This window comes from Papio anubis, chromosome 7 (genome assembly GCF_008728515.1).
Source record: "Papio anubis isolate 15944 chromosome 7, Panubis1.0, whole genome shotgun sequence".
In the NCBI taxonomy this organism is placed as follows: domain Eukaryota; kingdom Metazoa; phylum Chordata; class Mammalia; order Primates; family Cercopithecidae; genus Papio; species Papio anubis.
In genome coordinates, this window is record NC_044982.1 from 118,410,583 (window position 1) to 118,424,547 (window position 13,965).

The 13,965-nt window shown below is 36.6% G+C and overlaps 1 protein-coding gene across 4 annotated transcripts in view; it reads left to right on the plus strand.

The window, feature by feature from the left end:
* UACA (uveal autoantigen with coiled-coil domains and ankyrin repeats) overlaps positions 1-13,965 on the plus strand; it is a 100,698-nt gene that overhangs the window by 54,326 nt on the left and 32,407 nt on the right. For 2 of the 4 annotated variants that reach the window (XM_003901131.4, XM_009210519.2), the window contains exons 2-3: positions 4,315-4,448; positions 8,852-8,940. In XM_003901131.4, coding sequence (XP_003901180.2) covers positions 4,315-4,448; positions 8,852-8,940 — 223 coding nt within the window. Of the gene's footprint in view, positions 1-1,069; positions 2,115-4,314; positions 4,449-8,851; positions 8,941-13,965 lie in introns of those variants that run through there. The other 2 variants (XM_003901132.5, XM_009210520.3) reach the window with 2 other exon arrangements.

Sequence of the window (13,965 nt, forward strand, 5' to 3'; positions counted from 1 at the left end):
AAGAGTGGTGGGGTAGAGTGGGACCGGGGGCCGTTTAGATGCAGAGGTCTGAGAAGCCCTCTCTAAGGAAGTAACATTGGAGAAGAACCTGAAAGTAGGGGAGGGAAGAACCTTATAGGTACAGGGGACAGCAAAGGTGGGAATTTGCCTAGGGCTCTTGGGAAATAGCTATGAAGGAAGGTGTGAGAGCAGGCACAGAAGATTATGCCACAAAGGCTAGGGAGGTGGCAGACAGCTCAGGACGTCCATAATACTAGGACACACAATTCTATCTCCTGAGTGTGGGCAGCTCCTTATATGGCTTTAGTTATTTGTTCCTGTTTTCCATCTTCCTTTGCCTTTGCTGTCCTATTTCTAGAAAGAATGTGCTTGCTTTGTTACCCAAAGGACAGGGTCTGAGTTCTATCACAGATTTCCTCAGAAGAACGTGACACAGACTGGGCGGAGTCTCTGGGTTTAGCCAAATGAATCCATTGTGATATCTCGTGGTTTGGGGGAAAAAAAAAATCATTGTTTCAAAAATAAGATATGGTATATGACCCTTATATATTTTATAATTAGAATATGGGCCTAATGTTTTAAATTTAGTAGGAAACGAATTTCTTGTGGAAGTACATAGCAGAATTTTTAACTGGCAGCATGATCTATAATATAGCAGCTCCCTCCTTCCTGTAAACACTTGTGTTGGAATGTTTTGCATTCCCATGAAACAATTTTCCCAAATGTGTCTTTTTAGAGGAAGTGTAAATTATTCTCATGCTATTGTGGTAATGAGAACATGGTTTAAAAAAACCCAAAAAACAAAAAACACCACCACTAACAACCACAAAAAAACCACCCTGAACTTGCACTGGCCTTGGTAATGTAAGAAATGTTGATACAAGTATGCTATCATAGAGAATGCAGAGAAGTTACCTGGTTTGTCCCCAAATGGAGATTTTTTTTAATAGTCTAGCTCGTTGTCTAATGTGTATTTGCCTCCTTTAGTGTTTAACCAGTTTTTTTTTTTTTTTAAATCCAGTGAATCCAGGTAATTTGACTTTCCACTGATAAAATATTTACTTGTCATATTAGGCAGGGTGCTAAACTTGGAAATTAAAAGTACTGAGTTAAATTTAAAATTTGTTGAAAAGTATTCATCATGATGTATTCTATTTAATGTTTTGGCAGTGCCTCTGGCTCTTCTCATTTAACATGCTGGGAGACAGACTGGCAGCAGTTGTAAGTTGAAACCTGGTTGTATGCAGAATGAGACTGATAGGGGTACAAAATAAAATGGAGAAATTTTGAAAGTGTTACTGTGTGTTTCCTTAAATTAAAATGTGACACGTTTGCTTAAAATAGAGTTTGTCAGGGCTATTATAACTTCATGTTAGATGATCCTAAGACTGAAACTGGTTTTAAATATTGTTCTGAGGAATAACCAAATTTGTCTCTTAAAATGTTGTCATTATGTCACACAATTTGTTTTTATATAATAAGCATGTTTTACAATATGTTTGAGTCATTTTCCCCAGTAGACCTGAAATTTATTACTCAGAGGAAAAGCATGCATTTACAATATATTCTTAGCTGCTCCTTTCTATCATTCAGCTGTCAAGTCCTATGGAATCTAAAATAGAACTCAACCAATGGGAGACAGGCTCCACACTGTTTACTGGACAATTCGGATGTGGACAGTTTTATCATGCACTGCAGCGTCTGTGTTGCAGTGTTGAGGCAGCAGGATGCAGAGCGCTGTTCAAGTTTTCCAGTGGGGTCCCTCAAAGGGACAACTTTGAAAGATAGCTAGCTTCTAAAAAATAAGAAATAGACAGTTACTGTACCTGACTTGGGGCTGCTCTTAATCAAGTGCTGCATTGCAAGGAAGATAATATTCAAGCGTTATGAAGGCGGAGAAGGATCCTGAAGACGAAGAAAATATCGTTAGAGATCCAAGCTAAGTGTAGCACAGTATGTGAGGGACTGAGTCACTTGTCAGGAGTTTGTCTGAGGGTTTGCTTTGTGAGCTTACAGAGATTTGTAACTTAATGCAAAGTAGTTTGCCATTAGCAACAAGAAACTAAATCCTGTCTATGATGAACTGTTGGTTTTCTTGTGCTCCTAAGAACAGAGTAGGTATCCCAGTAGTCTAGTGTAACAAAAGATTCTTGGTTAGGTTTTCTGAACTGTGTTCTTTTAAAATGCACTACTGTTTTATTAATTTGGTTTGCTTTATTTTTTTCTTCTTGATTTAGTTGATTAGCAGATTGGGGTTAGTAATAGAAAACAAAAGTTCTTTCTTTCTCTGGGTTTAAAAAGCACATGATAAAATCTTAATAATTGTACAGTGTTACTGTTAACTGACAGTGAATCGCAGCTGAAAATGGTACGTGGTATAGAACTGAAAGTCATATGATAATGTGAGACTTTAATCACATTTAATTATCTTTAAAGAAAGCCTTATTTTTGAATTTTTACAACTTTTTGGTGATTTAAATGGCTCTTTTTTCCACCAGCAAGTTTACTTGGAAATAAACTTGAGATTATTTTAATTGTAAGGGTAGACTAATCAAATCTAGAACAAGCATTTGTGTGTTAAGTGTGATTTAATCCTTTAGACATTTGAAAATACAATGTCTTGTAAGCTTATGTTCACTACCACTCCCCAAATTGGAGTCAGTAAACTGTTTTGTTTTTGTTTTAAAGCTTAAGAAAGGTGATACGTAAAATGTAGCTTAGATATGGAGCCCATAGGTAGGGTTATTCTATAAGTTGGCAGTTTAAACTTTTGAAGTTAGGAGGAAGGGGGTTCATCACCAAATTTAACTAATTTAGAGACAATTCTAAAATCTGTGTAGGTACTTGAACCAGGTTCCATTAAAATATTAAATTACAGGAGTAAGTTAAAATTTTAATGTATTTGTCTTTTTTCATAATCATTCTCTACATCAAGTATTTAATTTTACATTACTTGTTTAACAAGAAAATTAGTGATGGTGATTTTTTTTACTTTTCTTTTTTGGTTTATAGGGAATAGTAGATATAAAATTATCATATTGATCAAACATTTAGAGGATATACAGGTGATTCAGTTTTTTTCTCAGAGATTTGTTAGGGTATTTGTGGCCATAGGATTTGTTTTGTAAGTTAAGTGAAAAATACCCAGATTTTTTTTTGTTCTAGAAATAATACTAGATTTAGCACAGAATTTACTAGTAAATTGGTATAATATTTTAAAAGGCTAAAATATCAACTGTTTAACATGTATTTTAGTTCTATGTTCTGACATTTATGCTTATTGAGAAAAGATCTAGGTTATTGGCTTCAGAATACCTTGAATGTATTTTTGCTTATCAAAGTTAGAGATAACCTTGATATGATTAAAATGTATGTTATATGAGACATCCTCCTTAAAACCCTCACCTTTAATCTTCTAAATACACATACACAGAATTTTTATTAAAATTAAAAATCTATTTTTTATAAAAACAATACATATGGAATGTAAAAAGGGAGAAAATGAAAGTAAGCTGTGATCTTAGTATTTTCAGATGTTAAGCAGTTAATACTTTAGAGTCTGTCATTTTTAGCTTTTTCTATGTAAAAGTTTTGTTTTATTCTAATATATAAACATAATGAATTGCTTTCTGTATAGAATATGTGTGTGTATATTTAATTTGCCTCCATAAATATATTTCCAACAGTACTTTTTAAATAAATGTCTGTGTTGGGGGGGGTAGTTTCTTAAAATGTATGTAGAATTCCACTGCATCTAAGAGTCCCAGGAGATATGTAACCAGAGCCAAATCTGAAAGTGTGATTTGAAATCTGAAAGGGTGTGGGAAAACTACACTGATTTTGGAACTATAAAAGTCATGGTCGGGTTTGAACACTTAAGGCATTTACTGTCTCTGGGGCCTTGGCTTTTCTTATCTGCTAAATGGAGATGATAATTTTAGTTTACTAGGGTTGATTGGGACCTTAGTGCCTGGTACAGGGTAGGTGTTCAGTAGTTACTGATTTTCTTTTTTGCCTCAAAGGCAAAGAGAACTGGGCAGAGAACAAAAGAAACATGCTTTCCCTCAAAAGTATAATTTTAAATGTTTCTTGTATATCTTGTGTCTTGTATATCTTGTTTAAGATACACAGATTTTATAACTCTGCTCTCCTAATGAAGTTAGCACAGAAGGGAGAAGGAAATTTGGAATGCAATTGGAAAATAAGTTATGTATTATGCAGTACTACTTTCTTTTCTCTTTTTTTTCCTTTCTTTAGGAAATCTTAACTAATGTAGTATGCCATATTTACTTTTTTTTTTTTTCGTTTTTGTAGCATGCAGCAGATTGGAATAAATATGATGACCGATTGATGAAAGCAGCAGAAAGGGGGGATGTAGAAAAAGTGTCCTCAATCCTTGCTAAAAAGGGGGTCAATCCAGGCAAACTAGATGTGGAAGGCAGATCTGCGTAAGTATTATTGATGATAAAAGCGTGTCTGAAGGGAATTGTCTTGGGATACAAATGAAACTTGTGAATTGTAGTTATCAACTTATTAACAAATTCTGCCAAAACCTGCACTATAAAATCTTTCAAACAAACTAATAATTGTTCTCAATTTAAAAGATTTCCAGTCTAGAGAGAGAACACCAGAATACTATCCAGTGATCTAGAATTGTTTAGACCCGGTGGCAAACCACAGCCTATGGTTATTTGGTGCATTTTCATTATAAGCCTTTTTGTATTCCTTATCATATTTGCTCTTTGAAGCAGCCTGATAAAAGAAGTGGGAAAAAGTTTACGGAGGTTAAATAATTTGGTCTCATTTCAGGTAAAGTCACAGAGCTGGAATGTGAACCCAAGCTTTGTGTCTTTGAAGAGTTCTGTAAATTACACTCTTTTCTCCCAACCCCCAATCCATTTTTATACTTGGATAATTCACTTAAATGAGAATGCTTAGAGCAGAAAGGAGGCAGAATAACTAGTGTGGGTTAGGGAGATACAGGTAATAATCCCACCCTTTTGTTTTTTTGTTACTGAGGGGAACTGCTGGCTTGTATATATGCTTATGAACCATGTGTCTGTCTTCTCCCCCTCGTCTCAAATCTTCATTATTTCCTTTCTTGTTGTGGGTGGGGAGCAGTTGGGTTAAAGGGTAGATCTGGTGTCTGTTATGACCCCTCTATACTTACAGCATTTAAAACCTTATCTGGGAACCCTTCCAAAGTTAGAGGTGAAAAGTCTCATTTCCTAAAAATTCTTCTTAGTCTTGTACTTGCATGAATTTATTCAGAATATTATAACTGGAAACCAGATACTAAATATAGAAATGAATATTAGGAAGTGAATAGTTAATGTGTGATGTGGGTCACTGCCTTGGAATGCTTAGATATTAAATATAGTAAAGATAACAAAACAGGACTATAAATTAAGTAGTTTTTAAGAGCAATAAAGTTGGAAAAGTTTCAAGTTCATAATGTTTCACTTTTATCAAGTAGCAGTTTGATAGTTATGGAAACATTGGTTATTTTGAATCTTGCCCCATTACTGAATTTTAAGCTATTTATAGGGCTCACAGTATAAATTGTGAAAATTTAATATCCAAAAGTGACATTGCTTTTCATGTTTCTTTTTTCTCAAATGCTAAGATGATAAAAGATAAAGGGAATCTTTTTTGGGATGAAACTTTTCAGTGAAACCTACATCACTGAAATCAATTCTGCCCATTCATACTTTGAATGTTTTGAGTGAATGGTGGCTTGAGTTTTTGTTTGGAGTTTTTGATATAAGGTTCAATTTTGAGTGGCATTAAATAGTTATAATGGTGTAATTTTATGAACTGTGAACTTTAGTTTTTGAAATATTTGAGGAGTGTTAGTCTTGAAGTTTTCATTGTAGAGAGTAGAATTTTTTTAATTTTTTATTTATTTTTTATTTTTCTGAGATGGAGTTTTGCTCTTGTTGCCCAGGCTGGAGTGCTATGGCGTGATCTCGGCTCACCACAACCTCTGCCTCCCGGGTTCAATTGATTCTCCTGCCTCAGCCTCCCGAGTAGCTGGGATTACAGGAATGCACCACCACCCCTGGCTAATTTTGTATTTTTAGCAGAGACAGGGTTTCTTCGTATTGGTCAGGCTGGTCTTGAACTCCTGACCTCAGGTGATCTGCCCACCTTGGCCTCCCAAAGTGCTGGGATTACAGGCGTGAGCCACTGCACCAGGCCGAGAGTAGAATTCTTTCTAGCATTCGTAGAATTAAGTATTTCCCTTTTTTTAAACTCACACGCAAACTGTATTCTTAATTAAAGCATGTTGTATTTAGTCAAGTGTGGGACATGTTACAAATATATTTTCTGTATTTACAAAAACAATTTGTTTCAAATGATTGTTTTTAATTCTGAAATTTCTAAATTTAAGACAAAAGAACATGTACTTCTTGAGCTTAATTTGGTTTCAAAAATGAAATACTTGAAGCCTAGCCATAGTTACTGCAAGGATCTGTTTTCTTCCTGTTTGACTCTCTCCTAAGGTACAGCCCTTCGACGGCCCAATCCAAGATGGGGAAGGTTCACCAAGGATTCCACTGCTACTTGGAGAGCAGTGGACTCCAGTTTGTATCTCCCCGTTTCGTTAAGGCTGTCAAAGTGCTGTTCAGTACTTTGGAATCAGCAAATGTTCCCAGGGAAAAAGTGACCTCAAATACTAAGCTCACTTCTCTGGGCCTTCGTCCTACCTTGCATCCTGGCCTAGTAACTTTTTACTATTTTGTTAGCTCACTGACACCTTTAAGCATATGTCTCATATTTTTTGCAGCTTTTCTAGTTGTCCTCAGTAGTAACGTTTGTCCAAGTTACATATATCTCTTGTTATAGAAGAAGTCCATGTCTTGTTTTTAAAAGAAAAAAACAGAGTTGCTTTTTAAATTGCAAAACAGTATTTTTATAAAGCAATTTTTCAAATTTCCTATACAATTCTTTGCATATGTTTTAATGATTGATATATTTTCTTTCCAAAGCACATCTATTTATAGCACATCAGCATTACTAATGCATTGTAGATTTGTTGTGATTTCTGACCTTTTGTACATCATCATTATAATGTGGATCTCTTTTGAAGGAAGAGGTCTTCCACATTTTGTGATCTAAGAAATGAAAACAAGCAAACAACAAAACAATGATATCTCTAAGATTGTTGGGAGACTACCTTTGCTAAAGGAAATTAGCATTCTTCAAAAGGTTCTTACGGTGCATTGCATAGTATAATTCCCAGTTTCATTGTGGCAGAGGGATTATAAGGCGAAGATACTCAGCCTTACAGCGATTTAATTTAGTAGAAGGAGAACTTACCTGATTCTTAAGACCACTATATTCCTTTTACCAGAAACATCTTTCTAATTCAGATCGTACACAAACCTGCTTTACTTGGTAGTGCTTGGTCTATAGTTTGCATTTATATCCATCGTAATACTAATAGCTTCGCAAGACTGAGTCTTGTAATATCTGGAAATGAATTTGTAAGCTATCATCAGATTTTGTCTCCAAGCATGCAGTTATTCAAATATTTGAGGGTTTGTCATTTGACTGGCACTGTTACTGGTTTGGGGGATGTAATAGGAAGCAAAACTAGACAAAAATCCCTGCTTTCATTGAGTTGAGCGGGAAGAGATTGATAGACTATAAAGAAAGTAATGAATTTATTCTATTACAAAATATTAAATCCTATATAGAATAATAAAGGCAGGCATTGGGGGAGCTAGGAATACTAACGTTTTGGTGAATGGGGAAATGTAAACAATTTTAATGGTGTGTGGTCAGGGAAGACCTCTGCTGAGAGTGGGCTTCAACAATGTGTCTGTATCCTGGCACCTGCTGAGCACTTTCACATTTTTTGTTTCCTGGCATCTTTAGAATGGTTATTGCACTTACTTAAGGCCTCAGTTCTATTTCTACTTGTGTTCAACATCCTTTGCCAACAACTATTGTGTTTACCAGTTTGGATTTGCAGAGTAATATTCAATGTCAGTGGCAGTTCTTTTTGTTAAACTCAGCATAATTCATAGATTCACAGAATGTCAGTTCTCACTGCACACAAAATATTTCTGTGTTTGTTGATTAATAAAATATTAGATGATCAAATAAATAATGAAATATTGTTACCTAGCATTTTGAATACTTGATAGCTTAAAGTTAGTTTTTTAACTTTAACTTGCCTTATTAGGAAACTTATTCAATTATTCCCATTCATGTGAAACTTAAGCCAATCATACAAGCCCAGGCGTTTGAACAGAAGGAAGAATTAACTGGTAGTTGGTAATTAGTTGGTAATGTTTGGGAGGAAGGCGCTGATTCTTTTGTGATTTTAAGGGTAGTTTAGCTTGTTGTTTTGAAGACTTTTCTTAGGTTTAGTTTGATAATTCTAAAAAGAAGAGATAAGTGTTTGGATCTGTCTTTGGCCTCAGCATTCTGCTAAACTAAATAAAATAATGAAACTATTTGAAACTAAATAAAATAATCTGATAGAACATTTTCAGTGCATTTATTAAGATCCAACCAGCAGTGCTTTTCCTATAAACTTTAGAGTTAATGATATTATAGTGTAAACTTTCTCTTATTAAGGCTTTTGCACATTTGTATATTTCATTGGTTCTAAGCAGATATTTTTAGAAAGTATTGGCTGCTTATGTAAATAGGATAGGTGTCTTTTTAAAATTTTAATTAAATATATTGGTGTTCTAATGTAGCCTTTAAAACGTGTGTGTTTGTGTGTTTTTGTGTGTGTGTGTGTGTGTGTTGAATAAAGGGTGACATTAATGTAACATTTAAGGTGACCTTTGGTCATTTCCTTAGCATAACAAATTTTTTTGTTGTTGTTTAGCTTCCATGTTGTGGCCTCAAAGGGGAATCTTGAGTGTTTAAATGCCATCCTTATACATGGAGTTGATATTACAACCAGCGACACTGCAGGTATGTTTACCTCCGTAGTTAATTGTAAAACATAAAGCGAAAACAAACATTGTCCACTGCTAACATTTTTATTCAGACTTAAATGTGATTTAAAGAGAGACATCTCAATTTTCTGTTTTTAAATAGTTGAGAAAAAGTTTACTTCTGAGGTATTGTGGGATAGGTCAAGTATAGGGAATTTAGGAGAAAGGATTTCTTTATTGATGAGCAGCTGGAGACCTGAATTCTAGTGCAGGTCCAAGTAGTTTTACAGGATCCTAAAATCTCAGATTTTGAAGAACCATTAGGGACCATTTAGTTTATATTCATATACTATTGATTAATGAATTCTTTCTATTGTGAGGTCATTTGGCATTTGGTTGGATGTTTCTTGTGATGGAGAACTAACTGCCACATAACAGCATTATCATCAAGGACAACAATAATAACGAGAATAGCTGATGTGTATATAACATTTAATAGCTATTCTTCTAAGCACTTTACCCACTCATTTTATCCTCACATCAACCCAGAGAGGTTCTGAGGCCCTGAGCTGTTAAGTAATTTGGCCCAAGGCCCTTCAGTAGCTAAGTCGCAGTCAGAATCTGTATTCTTAACCATTATGCCTCATAAGGAACCCATTCTGTACCTAGCTATGTTTATAAAAAAAATCATTTTTTATAGAGAATCAAAATGTATTTCTTACTCAGTTTTCTGCTTACACTTATTTGTACCTTTGTCTGTTCTTTAAAATCTTACAACAGAAGTTTGTACATCAAAGGTAGACCTTTAAGTATTTGAATATAACTATCTCTTTTGTTCCATGAGAGTGCTAGTTTCCTATCTATCAGGATAAACATTCTCACTTCTCTGGGACTGTTGACAGCTTAGTTCTTTGCAGTTCTACTTTGTGTTTCTGTTAAATACAGGAGTTGACTCAGAACTAAAAGGTTTTGTTTGTTAGTTTTTACAGTTTTTTATCCTGTGATTCCATGTATGGGCAAATAAATACATCACTGTTACCCAGCATTGTGTTTAGAAATGGAAGGGAAGGAGAGGGAGACAGATCATAATTGAAATAGTGAGGTAAATCTTTAATTAAGAATACATCAGATTCTAAGAAGACCAAATTCAATTTATCTGCTACCTTTGAGTGAACAAAGAAATGTGTTTATTGCTTATATATGCTTTCCATTGATGTAGAAGAACATTTATTTTTAGAAATTTTGGACTAACCATGCCTTTTCAGAGCTCTTAAGACTATTTATTATGCTGATTCCAATTCAAACAAGTGTCTTTGTTGTTTTTGCCTGTATTCTTTCTGCTCTGGACATTTTGCCTAGTGGCTAATCTAGTGACTTCTGCCTGCCTTCTTTCATTGCAGATCAAGCTCAAATGCTTTCCCAAGCTCAGCAGATATTATTTCATATATTGCACCCCAACATACCATGTTTAACTCTTCCTGTCTTTTGTTTTTGCTGCTATTTATATTTTCATTGGATATGTTTTATTACGTTTGTCTCTAGAGTTGTCCTTTATTGAATACAAGAGTCTTTTCTCAATTGCTGTAATGTCCGTTATAATCCAGACATTACAGCAATTAAATTTGAACACACATCTTTATGTGTATTATCTTAAGTGCTGTTTAATATATAAGTGTATTTAAAATGACCAGATTTCAAATTAGTGCAGTTTTGAGATATTTGTTACTTAGGTCTTACCAGGTATGCACCTGTATTGTAATTTATGTTGGTATGCTTTAGATCTGATGTTTCCTTGATTTTTTGCTGCCATATCTCAACTGGCTAGATTTGGTGTTTCCTTAGTCCTGACCTGACATTTTTATGTGATCAAGTTTCTGTACCATTTTGTAGAACACCAGGTACTCTTGCCACTGTGCCTAACCTTACCATCTCCACTCCATGCTATCTCTTACTTCACATGTAAATGACAGTTATTTTAGTCACTTTTCACAGTGTGAAATGTTTCTAGGACACTTGTTCATGAACAGGAGCGAACTGAAATTTGAAATGATCACATCTGATCGACTTTTAATTAGAGGATGTTTGGGTGTGGTTGAATATATTATATCTGTACTTACTGAAAAACCTGAAAGACCTGGACTCACTATATTTTGTTCTGCAGCCTGGTTAGTCAGCTACACAGAAGTGACCAAAAAGTTGAAAGCCAGTTTATTTATCCCTCCAAGATGAATAAAACATAAATTACTTTTCTAGCAAAAAGGTCTACTTGTGAAATCAAATTGTGGCGTTTTGTTTTTTTCTGACAGGGTTTCGCTTTGTCACTTAGGCTAGAGTGTGGTGGCATGATCATGTCTACTACAACCTTGACCTCCTGTACTTAAGTGATCCTCTGCCCTCAACCTCCTAAGTAGCTAGGACTACAGGAATACATCACCACACTTGACTAATTTTTATGTGTTTTGTAGAGATGGAGTTTCACTATGTTGCCCAGGCTGGTCTCAAACTCCCAGGCTCAAGCAATCCACCTGCCTAGGCCTCTCAAAAGTACTTGGATTACAGGTATGAGCCACCGTGTCCGGCCCCCAAATTATATTTTAAGAAGTTTGTGGCCAGGTGTGATGTCTCATGCTTGTAATCCTAGCACTTGAAGCAGCAGGATTGCTTGAGGCCAGGAGTTCAAGACCAATCTGGGCAATACTGTGAGACCCTATCTCTACACAAAATAAAATAAATTAGCTGCACATGGTGGCATGAGCCTGTAGTCCCAGTTACTCTGGAGGCTGAGCTGTGAGGATTGCTTGAGCCCAGGCATTCGAGGCTGCACTGAGCTATGAGGCTGCACACTAGCCTGCATGACAGAGTGAAACCTTGTCTCTAAAAGGATAAATTGAAAAGAAAAGAAGTTTGTGAGATTAGAGGGAAATTAAGAGCATTAAATGTTAGCAGTTGGAATAGTCTGGTTAAATCCTTATATCTTTCACTATCCAAGAGGTGTTTGGATAAAGAAATATAATTAGCAAAAATAGTGTTTGGAGGTAGAACTTTCCTACAAGTTTCTTTTCTGGTATTCAGAATTAACCTTTCAGATTACCTGGTAACTCTCCTCCCTACCCCCTTTGGCATTTCCTTTAAAATGCACGTTTTATACAAATTATATTTGAACGAGCTGTCTGATTTTCAGAGATACAATTACATAATAAACTTTGAATTTTAGCCAAAGCATGAAAATCAGTTGAGGAATACCCTTTCTATGCCTTACGCTTCTAAACTTTCTCAATTTTCAGTGTCCACACTGCCTATTTGGAAATGTAATGTGAAATCTCGGTATTTCTTTTTTTTTTTTTTTTTTTTTGAGACAGAGTCTCGCTCAGCCCAGGCTGGAATGCAGTGGCCGGATCTCAGCTCACTGCAAGCTCCGCCTCCTGGGTTCACGCCATTCTCCTGCCTCAGCCTCCCGAGTAGCTGGGACTACAGGCGCCCGCCACCGTGCCCGGCTGATTTTTTGTATTTTTAGTAGAGATGGGGTTTCACCGTGGTCTCGATCTCCTGACCTTGTGATCCGCCCGCCTCGGCCTCCCAAAGTGCTGGGATTACAGGCGTGAGCCACCGCGCCCGGCCAATTGTTTTTTAAAGTAAAAACCACCAACTTAACTTTTTGGGCACTTTTTCCTAATAAAAGGGGAACATTCAAAAACAATTAACTAATCCAGTAGTTAAAATAATTAGCATGAAGAATTTGATCTGTTAAGTATGTAGAGGTAAAAGGTGATCAGATTCTTCCAACCTCTTCATTACAGTAATCACTAGCTGAGGACGTATGTGCCAGGTACCAGACTATGTCTCTTTCTTGCATTATCTTTTTTTTTGGGGGGGGGATGGAGTCTCGCTGTGTCACCCAGGCTGGAGTGCAGAGGCACATTCTCGGTTCACTGCAACCCCTGCCTCCAGGGTTCAAGTCGTTCTCCTGGCTCAGCCTCCTGAGTAGCTGGGAATACAGGTGCCTGCCACCACGCCAGGCTAAATTTTTGTATTTTTAGTAGAGACAGGGTTTCACCATGCTGGCCAGACTGGTCTTGAACTCCTGACTTCAGGTGATCCACCCGCCTTGGCCTCCCAAGTGCTAGGACTCCAGGCGTGAGCCACTGCACCTGGCCCATTATCTCCTTTAGCCCTCCTAATGGCCTATTAAATCATTATGCCCATGAGGAAACAAAAGGCTCAGACAAATAGGTAACAATTGCCCGCAGACTTTAAGTGGAGTCCCTGGACTCTATGCCAAATCTGTCTCACTCTGAAACCCCAGCTCTAAGGCAGCCTGTGCCTTTCCCCTTCCCATAATGCTGTGCGCCCAACATGCTGCAGACCCAAGCCCATGCTTCGAGAAATAACAATAATTGATCTGGACATTTTAAAACTAAGCAAGTGTTACATCTCATTAGGTGGAGATGCTATCCTTAAATCCTGCTTATATCATTCACAAAGAAGTTTTTAAGAATCTGAGGAGACTGAACCTTCAATATAATTTTTACCATTTTGTTATTAAAACTTTGAGAGTATATAGTATTTCAAACGGTATTTGACTAGATGCCACAATCTCTATCTTAGAGTTTTGAGATTTGTAAATCTTTTTTTTTTTGAGACAGAGTCTCACTCTGTCGCCCAAGCTGGAGTGCAGTGGCCGCATCTCAGCTCACTGCAAGCTCCGCCTCCCGGGTTTATGCCATTCTCCTGCCTTAGCCTCCCGAGTAGCTGGGACTATAGGCGCCCGCCACCTCGCCCGGCTAGTTTTTTGTATTTTTTAGTAGATACGGGGTTTCACCGTATTAGCCAGGATGGTCTCGATCTCCTGACCTCGTGATCCACCCGCCTCGGCCTCCCAAAGTGCTGGGATTACAGGCTTGAGCCACCGCGCCCGGCCGAGATTTGTAAATCTTAAATAGATAATCAGTTCATCAGTTACCCCTGGCCTGGATTTCGTGGGGCCCTTTTATTTATTTTTATTTATTTTCATAGATTAAAAGAAGGCCGGGCGCGGTGGCTCAAGCCTGTAATCCCAGCACTT